Source organism: Pteropus alecto, unplaced genomic scaffold, assembly GCF_000325575.1.
Source record: "Pteropus alecto unplaced genomic scaffold, ASM32557v1 scaffold43, whole genome shotgun sequence".
In the NCBI taxonomy this organism is placed as follows: domain Eukaryota; kingdom Metazoa; phylum Chordata; class Mammalia; order Chiroptera; family Pteropodidae; genus Pteropus; species Pteropus alecto.
The window spans coordinates 6,297,359-6,308,694 of NW_006435764.1; the positions used below are offsets into that span (position 1 = coordinate 6,297,359).

At 59.2% G+C, this 11,336-nt stretch overlaps 1 protein-coding gene across 1 annotated transcript in view; it reads right to left on the reverse strand.

Annotated features, from left to right (window-relative positions):
• LOC102882211 (solute carrier family 22 member 12) overlaps window positions 1-10,618 on the reverse strand; it is a 30,499-nt gene extending 19,881 nt beyond the window's left edge. The window contains 4 exon segments of the mRNA XM_025046360.1: window positions 7,059-7,227; window positions 7,305-7,472; window positions 9,181-9,271; window positions 10,049-10,618. Coding sequence (XP_024902128.1) covers window positions 7,059-7,227; window positions 7,305-7,472; window positions 9,181-9,271; window positions 10,049-10,441 — 821 coding nt within the window. The 5' untranslated portion in view covers window positions 10,442-10,618.
• Window positions 10,619-11,336: the final 718 nt, after the last annotated feature.

Sequence of the window (11,336 nt, forward strand, 5' to 3'; positions counted from 1 at the left end):
GATGGCAGCAGGGGCATGACCTGACGCGTTATCCTGATCAGAGGGCCTGTCACAGCCCCCAGCCGACCTACCGACTGCAGGAGGCCATCTGCCACCATCCTATGGGAGGAGGGGATGGCCCCGGTCACTGTTGGCACTTGGTGGGAGGAACCTTACAGTGGGGGGGGGGGACATTTGGCTGGGTCAGGAGATGCCGGGGGAGGAAAAGCTGGGCCGAAGGGGTTGCTCCCCTCAAGGTGTCCCCTCACACTGCCTCCTCTGCAAGAGCCCACCTAGACTCCCATCCAGGGGCCTCTGCTCCCCGAGAACACCCAGCGTCCTTCCCGGGAACTCTCGAGGGCCCAGCCCATTCTCCCTGGTCTTAGGTCATTGGGAAGCTTGCCTCGGGGCTCCTGCTAGGAGTTCCCAGCTTGGGCTTCCTATATAACACCAACAGAATCAATATACGCACATGAACAACAAAAAAAACGAATGAAAGGAAGGACACGTGAGTGAGTGGGTGAGAGCCGTGAGTGAGGGAGAGCACGGGGCTAGGACTCAGGGGACCTGGGGTCCTCGCCTGCCCTTCTGACCAGTGAGTCCTTCCACACTGAGTCCTTGAGCCTCAGTTTATCCAACCATCCAAAGTGAGGGCAGTCTGACTTGAGGCTACTGGTTTTCCACCTGTGTCCCATGGAGTCCTTGGGTTATGCCCAGGTAACTCCGCTGGGATGGGGAGGGGCAGTGGGGAGCAAGCAGGGGTCCCCACTGCCCCCCAGAGAACTCTGTTTCCTTGCCAGGGTTCTTATGAGAGTCCGCCTGGGCGGAGGGTCTGTGTAAAAGAGGTGTCCAGCCACAGGCCCAGAAGCCACTGGGGGCCTCCCGGGATGGCCGCCTTTGGGCTGGGCTCTCAGGGAGGGCTGTTTTTTGGGGGGCACGGCTGAGGTGGCCTTCGGGGGAAGGAAGCTGGGCCACGTGCTCAGGTCCATGTGGACGGCTGGGTCCCCTCTGCCCTCTACTGTGTATCCCTGATGCCCAGACCTCCTTGCCCTCCGCACCGGCCCTCTCAGGGGAGTCTCTTTCTCTCCCGCCCCTGGGTCTGACAGACCCTCCTGGGCTCAGCTTGCAGCCCAGCCTACCGCAACGGCGTCGGGAAGAGCTCAGATTTGTAGACAATTACGGTGGTTAAGATCACAGAAAAACATCCTTTTCCCAGCACAGCGAAGATCACACGCAGGGTCTGGAAGTCTGGGCAGAGGAAACGGTGAGAGTAGGGGATGCTGAGAGGGTCTCCAGCCAGCCCGTGGTGGGGGGTGGGGTCCTCCCACACAGCTTCCTTGAGCTGAGAGCAGGTCTCAGGCAGTGCCAGGTGGGCAGGTGGAGGGCTAGGGGTAAGGTGCAGTGGGGAAGGGCAAGACCCCAGCCAGGTCTGGGATGAGTGAGCATGGGGGCAGTGGAGGGTAGCCCTGGAGGCCCACCTCCTGCAGCGTAGCTGTTCAGGGCTCCTTGGGTCCTGAGGGCACTCCCCCTACCCATGAGGGAGAGGGTCGTGCTGGGCCTAGGCCTGCAGAAGCAGCCCAGGGGTGTCCAGAAGCCTTCTAACTGACCCTCAGCCTGCCTGTGGGGACCGCTGGCATTCACAGAAAGTCGTGGGTGGATGGCAGGATCCCTCACGAGGAGGAGGAGGAGGCCAAGGTCCAGGTCACGCTCCAACTGTTCCTGCCTTTCCCCCAGGCTCCAGCCTCCAGCCTTGCAATCTGGTCCAAGCCCGGGCTCTGTCACTCGCTAGCTCAGGGATCTTGGGCACATGACTTTCCCACTCCGAATCTCAACTTCCTCAGGAAAATGGGCAGAGACTCTGGGGTTTGGATTCCTGAGATGACGTTGTGACGGTAACAGACTTAGCAGATCTGGGACAACGGGCCACCCATCCTTGGGGCCAGGGGAGGGGAGGAGGCCAGGGTGGCAAGTGCAGTGGGGTGGGCAGGGAAGCAAGGGCCCCAAGCAGCCAGTCTCTCCGCCTCCCTCTCCCTCGGCCCTGGCTTCACCTTGTGGGACCAGCGCATTGCCCAGGATGGAGAGGCCAGCCATGATCAGGAAGCTGGCAATGAGTGTGCGGCGGCTGAAGAACCTGAACAAGAAGGTACAGGTGGACCGGCTCAGGAAGTCCATGGCCCCGAAGAGGATCTGGAGGAGGAAGATGTCGCTCCCCAGGCTCTGCAGATCCAGCGCCAGCCCGTAGTAGGAGATCATGACGCAGAAGCTGCAAGGCGAGGCCAGAGGTCAGGTCTCTGCCCCACAGGGGACAGGCACGCCTGCAGCACCGCCTTCCACATAAACTGCCCCAGCAGGACACAGCCAACCCTGAGCTTGCCGCTGCCAGAGCCTGGGAAGCCTGTCGAATGCGGGTCTGGCCGTCCCAGACAAGGGCGGTGATGGCGCTGACCTCATTCTTTCCTGGTCTGGGCCTTGGGCAGAGGCCACGACCCATGATCTGACCCACCCGGCGGGGGGTCGGAGGGCTGTGTCCCAGACACCCCCACCCCCACCCCCACTCCGTCCTCTGGCTTCGTTTTCAGAGCCGTGTCTGGCTCCTGCTGTGCTACCCGTGAACTTGGGCTGGTCTCCACCCAGCTCGGGATGCTGGTTTCTTTGTCTTGAAAGATGGGATTCATGACAGAATAGAGTCTGTGGAGGATGCTGGGCTGGGCTGGGCTGGGCTGTCCCTCCTTCGGGATAGAAAGACTTATTCCCAGCCCCTTGGAGGGTCTGCCCCTCAGCTGGGGAGAGCACCCCATGACAGGCCTACATGGCCACAGGAACCACTCAAAGGGCCACCCAGCTCCTAGCTCCCCAGGGCCGGGCTGGGGCTTTGCTGTGACTGCTTCATAGCACTCCTCCCCTGCCGCCTCCTGCTTCTCACCCCCTTCCCCCCAGGAGTTGATCCCAAGAGCCCTCTCCAGGGAACTTCTTGCCCACTGACCTCCACCTTAGTCTGCTTCCTGAGGACCCCAGCCACGGGGTCCCGAGCAGACAAACTTACAGAACCTAAATGTCCACCGTTTAGAGATTAAATCGGGATCCATTAAATGAAGTTCTTCTCCACCATTTTTCAAATCCATCCGCATCTCAGCCTCACCTGGGACACTCAGCTCACCCTCCCCCCCCCACCCCCGCCTGCAGCATCACCTGGCGGCTGTGCTCAGTGACATCTGCCGCCAATGACTGCAGAGCGAAGCTGCCGTCCTGACAGAAACCACAGTGCTTCCCGAACTCTGTGAAAGTGATGGGGACCCTGGAAGAGGCTGACACGCCAGGGTCTAGAGCCCCAGCTGGCAACAACTGAGTTAACAGCCGAAGACAAGAAAACCCAGGAGGTTAGCCGCCTCACAGCCTGTGATTTGAATTACAAAAGATGCAGGGCAGCCCCAGAGAGAAGGCAGGAAGCCTCGAAGGCGGTGGAAAGAATGACCCCGGATGTTCCCGGCAGGGGGCACTCCTTCTAATTTGTCAGAAACTTAAGCCAAAAAAAACCCCACAAGCATCCGATCCGTTCTCTGTTCTAAGATGTAGCAAGTGTGTGCCGTGATAACCCATATGTGGTTAAATATAGCATAAAGTAAATGTTTTCCCAATAGTCAGTTTTATTTCAAGATAAGTCCCAATCAAATCTGATTCTGGCTTTTCAATATGTTCTTTTGGAAGTCGCTTGAAGTGCATTCGTTTTATTAAGAAGCCTTTTCTTGGTCCCAGGAGCCATTGGGCGCCAGGACAGGGCCCCCTGGGATGGGGTGAGGATTCTATGCTCCATGTGGGGCCTGGCAGGTGACATCTGCGGGAAGAGTTAGCTTAGCCTGGGTTCAAATGCCTGCTCATCATCTTGGGCAAGTTACTTGCCCTGCCGGGCCCCATCTGCACATAGGGGTGTAAATGAACTTGCTGCGTGGGGTTGCTCAGAGGGGTAAGTAGGTGGTCCCACACACTTAGACCTTCGGGAGTGTGGCTGTTGGGGTGTGTTCCAGGCTGCCACACAGTGGGTGTTTAGCTCTCTCGGCCCCGGCCTGACCCGGCCCTACGCTCCAGCTGGCTTCCCGCAGGAGCCAGCCTCCAGACCACGTCTGCACATACGCCCTCTCTCTGCCTCCTGGGGGAACTGCCCGCCCCAGCCAGAAATGCGCCCCCCTGCCCCGCCCCTCCCCTCCCCTTCCCCCACAGGAGCCATGATAGGATACCTTACTATGCACATACAGCTACTTCTCAGGCGGAGGGAGGGCACGCGGAACAAGTCCAGCATGGAATAGCGGGTCTTCCCAGAGGCCAGCTCTTCCTTCATGCTGGACAGCAGCACCTCCGGGAAGAACAGGGCCACAGTAAGAGTTGGGGCAGGGGTCTCGTCCTACCCCCACGCCAGGGAATGGTGTCCAGAGTGGTGGAAGAGCCTGCAGGGGGAGGGTGGGGTGGGGACGGAAGGGCTCTCTCTGCCGCCCGCCTGCGTTTCTTCTGCAGCTCTGGCCCTCTGAACCGCAGGCTGCAGGATACTCTCGGCAGTTACTATCCAAGTCCCACCGTCCCTTCTCATTCCACAAGGCTGGCATCGGGGCACGCCCGCTCCAGCCACATTGCGTCCCAAGTGCCCATCCAGTCTCCTCCTGAACCTCTGGGCCCTGCCAGCCCTATGCACAGTTCGGTCCTGGTCAGCTCTAGCTTGCCTCCTCCTGGAAGCCTTCCCTGATCCTCCCGTCCAGGGGGCTCTGCGTCCTCTAGTCTCTCCCACTTCTACTTCCTTGAAATAGCTGCCATTCAAATAAGAACATCCTGTTTCCCCAAATATACTGAGAAGCCCCATGAGGTGAATGCACAATGTATGTGGATTAAGGCGGCGAACGGCCGCGGTGGTGGTGCGGGTTCGTTGTTGATAACGGCTGTATTGTCCCCGGTGGTGGTAATGGTGGTAATGATGGCGGTGAACGTGATGGCCCCGGGGCTGGTGCTGATGGTGTTTCGTAGAGATGCTGATGCTGATGTTCGTGATGGTGCTGGTGAGGCCAGCGGGGGTGGTGGTCTGCTGGTGGGGGCTGGGGTGCGGACAGTCGTAATGCTCTTGATGACGGTGCCCATATTAGTGGTATTATTATGGGCGGTCGTGATGGTCGTGGTGTTTAGGTCGTGATGACGGTGGGTAGAGTGGAGGTGGGGATGCTGGTGGCAGTGGTCTTGAGGGTGGTGATGAGGGCGGTGACGGTGATGGTGATGGGGGTGGCAGTGGTAACAGAGATGGTGAGGGTGACAGTAATGGATGGGGATGGCATTGGTGGCGTTCACGGAGGGGCGGTGGAGTGGGAGGTGGTGATACTGGTGATATCTAAGTGGATGTCCTTTCTGTGTCCCGTCCCACACTCTGGGTCACAAACAGCAGCAGCTCACCTCTCGGGTCAATGTCTTTTTGACTTCCTTGTGGCCGTTTATCCTGGCCACCTTTTTGAGTACCTGGAGCGCTCGGTCTGGTTTGCCTTTCATAATTAGCCATCGCGCAGATTCCGGTAGCCACCTGTTAGAGAAGCAGGTGCTTGGCTGGGCCTTTGCTTTTTTGGTGGGTGCTGGGTACGCCCCCGCCCTGCCACGGTCAGAGGTGCGGGGTGGTGGGCAGCAGACCCCCCAGCTGCAAGGTGAGCAAGGAGGAGGCGGCCGCTTCTCCCTCTGCACACAGGAAACTTACAACATGCTGAATTAGAAGAAAACACACATTTAAAACATCCCCAGGCAGAATGGAACGGGTTTATAAACTAATCTGCTTCTTCCCAGCCTCAGGGCAGTTGGGCAGGGAAAGGGTCCCCCTGGTGAAAGGGACAGAATTTTCCCAGCCCATAGGATCTCAGCCCTGTTTGCAGAGAAGCTAAGAAAAACTTCTGGAGGCAGTTTGACAGACAGCGGTTAAAAGAGTCAGCCTGCCTGGGTTCAAATCCTGCCTCTGGCATTCACTGGCTGTGTGGCCTTGGGCAAGTCACTGAACCTCTCTGGGGCTTCAGTCCCTCACCTGAAAATGGTGGTAACCATATCATCGTCCGCATCAGAAGAAGTGTTAATACACATATGGTGTTACTGACAGAATCTAGGACATACCCGATCGGTGTGACCAGGGCGCATTGATTAGTGTAATTACCACTGTCTTCCTCCTGACTTACTGATCATGTTCGTACAATAAAATTCCATGTGGTCAGTGGCTTTATTTGCTGATCGTATCCCCAGTGCCTAAAACCATGTCTGGCAGGGGGCAGGAGTGCAGTAAATATTTGAGAAGGAATGAAGGAGCCCTTGTGATTCTCTACCTCACTGGTCCCCAATCTTTCTCTACCTCACTGGTCCCCAATCTCAGGGACCAGTGCTCCTGAGAGAACCTAGTGCCTGATGATCTGAGGTGGTGATGCTGGCGCTGGGGAGCGGCTGCAAATACAGATGAAAATTTCGCTCGCCCGCCACTCACCTCCTGCTGTGCGGCCCAGTTCCTAACAGGCCACGGACCGGGGATTGGGGACCCCTGCTCTACACTCCACAGTAGACTTACCTGGGCGCAGGTGAGCTCAACTCTGACTCACAGGCACAAGAAAACTTCTGCGGACATGAATTTGTGTTTGTTTCCCAGTATCTCTTCCTCCAGTCCCCACCCAAGGAGATATTTCCAGACCTCGGAGATTTTTGTAGTGACCAAGGTAAGAGTGACAACATCTTTCCATATGCGATGCTGGTCCTCACTGACTGGGATGCCCACGGGCTCCCCAAGTGACGTGGGCGTGAGGCTGGCAAGCAGCGGGGAGCTGGTGCCAATGTGGGGGGGGGATGGCCGAGGGACAGCACCCTCAGCCGCAGGCCCAGAGGCCAGTGGGCTCAGAACTCTGGCTGAAATGCCTATCCTGGAACTCTGAATCCCCAAACTGCCCTCAGCAAGGTCTCCATTCCCATCACTCCTTTGCCCTGCTCTTGGCATCTTGGGGCCTGTGGCCAGCCAGGGTGGTAGCGGGGAGGGGAGCCCTCCAATCCAGAGATGTTTTCCCCAAGGGGAAGATGCCCTGCCCTGCACCCACCAGGAGATCAGGAAGAAGGCAAAGAAGGGGGTCGACAAGGCCAGATTGAGGGCTCGCCAGTCTCGCAGGACGAAGGCCAGACCGCCCAGGGCCATGTGGCCTATGCCGTAGGTACATCCCAGAATCGTGACGGTGAGATCCACCCATCTGGTCGTGGTCCACTCCACCACTAAAAGGCAGAGGCATGCAGCTGAGGGCCACACATAGTGGCCTTGGAGCCCGTCTTCCCCACCTCCCATGACTCACCGAGTGTGGATGTGGTCATTAGGACACCAGCCAATCCGAAAGTACTCAAGAACCGGAGGCCACAATAGATGAGGAAATTGGGGGCAAAGATAGTGCTGGTGTTGGCCACGGCCACCTGCAGGCAGCACCAGCTCAATATCGGCTTCCGCCCAAACCTGTTTGAGGAGGCAAGCACAGTGCGGGGCCTGGAGAGGGGTCCTGGGGACTTGGACATAGAGGCTTGCCATTGGAAGGTTCGATAAAGCCGGGGTGGCTGCTGGAGCCCCACATGGTGCCCGCGCCTCAATGCAGGCAGCACCTCCTTCTCAGAGCTCCCAGGAGCACGAGCGGAGGGTGTCTGTCATGACCATGCTCTCAGCGGGCGGGCATAGCCTCATGGTCAAGGATGGGCTTTGGCATCAGATGCCTGGGTTTGAGTCCGCTCTGCCCTTGCTGGGTAACCTCGAGCTCAGCGTCTCTGAGACGCAGTTTCCCCATCTACAAAACGGAGGTGCTCATGGCGACATGCCCGATAGGGTCGTTGTGAAAATCAAGACCTTGAGCGAGGGGACCTCGTAGCCAGGAGGCGGAGCACGAGTGGCCTCCAGCAAGCCAGCCAGCTCCTCGCCTGGGGCCGTGCATAGTGACAGGAGCTCCCAGGAGACGCCCCCCAAGGTCCCTCAGCCTGGGGCCGCCACCCCAGGCCAGCTTAGCCTGAACCACAGCCCATGTTTAGCTAAGTATGTGTTGGTTCTGTCCGAGGGATGTGGGCAAACCTTGGCCCTGCCTAAGGACACACAGCCCAGACCTGGGCAACCCGCAGACTGATTGCTTCCTGTGTGGATGGCCCCTGGGGAACCAGCGATGGCTACACGGTGGCCAGTTCTCTGAAAATGCTGGACCATGTCCCTCCCTGCGGCTCGGGCTCCCTGCCACGCTCGGGATAATCTAAAGCCCACAGATAACTGCAGCTCGGGACCCCCCACTGCGCCAGGCTCTAGCCCGAGCTCTGCAGGCGACTGACTCACTGAAGTATCACAGCAACCCCACAGGGAAGTGCCAGGGTCCCCACTAACGGGAGGGAACCGAGGCACAGAGTAGCAGCCAACTCACCTGCGAGGAAGCAAGGGTGCTGAAGGCAGGGATGGGGACCCCAGAGCCCGCCCTGCCCGGAGAAGTCAGGGAGCCACCCAGCCAACCATGCGCTGCCACCCGGGCTCCCCGCCTTCTCAGAGCTGCGCCTCGCGGGGACGCACGATAAACGAGTGAATGGGTGCCATCGGAGCGGGGTGCTGTGACGAGGGGTGCGAGGCAGGGCCACAGCAGCCTGCTCGGCCAGGGGCAGGATCTCCAGCTCCTGTGGCCTGGAAGGCTCTCTGAGGAAGCGGCCTGGGGCTCAGGCCTGTGGGCTGGGCACACAGTGGCCCTCAGGCCAAACTTGCAGGTGAGGCACCTGCCTCAGGAGGGGCTCGGGGAGGAGGGGATGGGGAGGAATGGGGAGGAGGGGGAAGAAGGGGAAGGAGTATTTGTATTTCATAGTATGTCATATACTTGGAGTTCAAAAAAAGGGCGCTCTGTTTCTCCCTCTCTGAGGACGGGGGCGCTGTGCAGCATCTGGCACACAGTAGGTGCTCCATAAAGGTTGGTACAATAGCTGAAGGACAGAGAGCAACAGTGCTCAGGGCGATTCCCCACCGTACAGCTTAGCCTGCTGTCGGGTTCTCGGTCGTCACTGCCCTCTGGGGAGCTGGGACTCTTGTCCACACCCCGAACCGAGGGAGCCGCCTCTCTTAGGGAACATAGACGCTTATGTGACATTTCCGTACCTCTGTCCTCATAATGCTCGTTCTGCCCGGAAGGAGCTGGGAGGGGAGGAGCACTCACCAGGAGGAGAGCAGGCCCCAGGCTAAGAACCCCAGCAGGAACCCGGCCATCATGACGCCCTGGCCCACGGGCTTCAGGTTCTGGCTGGCGCACACCAGGCCCCACTGGAAGAGAAGGAGAGGGTGACAGCCTGGCTCGGGGGACGTAAACTATGGTGCCAGGTTGGGCGTTCCCAGCCAGGAACACCTGGTCAGCCTGGGTCCTGTGGGTTTGGCCACCCACAATGGGGTCCCCTGACCCTGACCTCTAGGGCCAGGCAACAGAGGCGGGGGGCAAGTGCCGGCAGCCCGCCTCCATTCGCAGCCAGTGGCATGGCATGAATGTGACAGGGCTTTGCATCTGACGAGGTGATGGCCACTGCAACTGATGGCAGCTGTGCTGGTGATTCGACCTCAGGCTTGAATTCTAACTCTGCGGATCACTGATCGCAGGTCCCGCGCACCGTGGCTGTGTGTCCTGAGGCGAGTTACTTCACTCTCCGAGCTTCGGTTTTGTCCTTTATTATATGAGGACAATCGCAAGACCCACCCCGTGAGATTGTACTGAGCTTGTGACTACAGACAAAGCACTTGAACAAGGGCCTGCCCCTTAAAGGAAACAAGAGGAAGGCTCGCTCCGTGGTCACTACCGGTTTAAATGGTGACCGATTCTGAATCTGCCGGCAGAATGTAAAATCCTGGAGGCTCCCTGTTAACCCCGGAACGCTTGTCCCAGACCAGAATCCAGGCCACCGCAGGCAGCCGGTAATGCGTGTTTACGGAGTAGCATATCGTTCCATAGCGGTGATGGAGGCGATGTGACCCCCTAACCACGGGCGGACGGCAGCCGCTGGGAGGCCAGGAAGGAGGAGAGCTGCAGGGTTGGTGGGGGGAGGCCCTTACCTCAGCCACCATGGTGGAGGTGAAGGTGCTGAGGTCGTAGACCCAGCCGTCCACGCACGGCTCCGTGGCGGCCTCGCTCCAGTTGGTGGCCGTGGCATTGGGCTCCAGGAGCTGCCACTGCGGTTGGCGGAAGCGGCGACACTGGTCGGGCTCACGATTGGGGCCTAGTGGGATGGAGACGGCCAGGAGAGCCTCGGGGGTGAGGTTTGTGGGGACCTCAGAGCCATTGTCCAGCATCCGCACCCAGCAGCGGTGGCCGGGGGTGGCGGCCAAGAAGATGTCCATAAACAGTTGGGGGGGGATGAAGATTGAGATGGGGAGGATTGTGAAGACCTGCAGGGCCTGGAAGAGGCCCATGCCCCCGGCTCGCTCCAGGAGCTCCGAGAACGCCATGGCTAGAGGGGCCGGCTCCTGGGGCGCGTCTCCTTGGGGTCGAGGCGTCCGTCAATTGAGTGTCCGGCCTGCTGCGGGGAACCGCCAGCAAGCACAGGACCCGGGTCACCGGACCTGCCCTCGCTCACCTCTCCGGCTGGGTGAGCTTGGGCAGCTGTCCAGAGACCCGTCGAGTCAGTCCTGAGATGATCCAGCTGCTTCCAAAGAATGACAGTGTGACCACTCAACCGCTCTACGGAGAGGACGTGGCGGGGGGTGGGGGGTGGGGGCAAAGCTCGCCGTGCCCAGGCCGCCCGGCTCTCTAGCACCAAGAGCGAAAGGGCAAGTCGATTTTTAAAAAATAATAAGATGCAATGTTGTGATGTTACTGGATTACAGCTGCGGAAGAAACATCGAGTGAGCCGTTGCTTCATCACCTCGATTAAAGTTTAATCTCAGTGTGGGCTCCTGGGTGAAAAAGGCAGGTTCGGCCGGCCTATCGCATCCCTAAATCTTAAACCTTTGGAACCTGACACATGTGGCCCTTGAAATCAGGGAACTGTTGGCCGAACCTCCAGTCACACTAGGTAATGTCAGTCCCTTTTGCTAAAACGCAGAGGTGAGGACCGGGCGGTGCCCTCCCAAGCCAGGCCGCAGGGAAGCAGGGGTGGGGGGCGGGGGGCCTGCAGGGCTGGCAGGAAAGCCCAGGCCCCTGCTCGGACCTCCCTTACTGGGCACCTTTCTCCAGGCAGCGGTGGGACACCAGCTCGCAGACACGCAGTTTTGGGAAGCTTCGACTTTGAGGTTCCAGGTTGCCTTTATTAGTTCATAAGTTCGCCCACAGTGGAAGTCATGGCCACAACCTCCTGCACCCCTTAGACGCGCCCTCGTGGGCCCCAGAGCTGAGGAGGTGTGT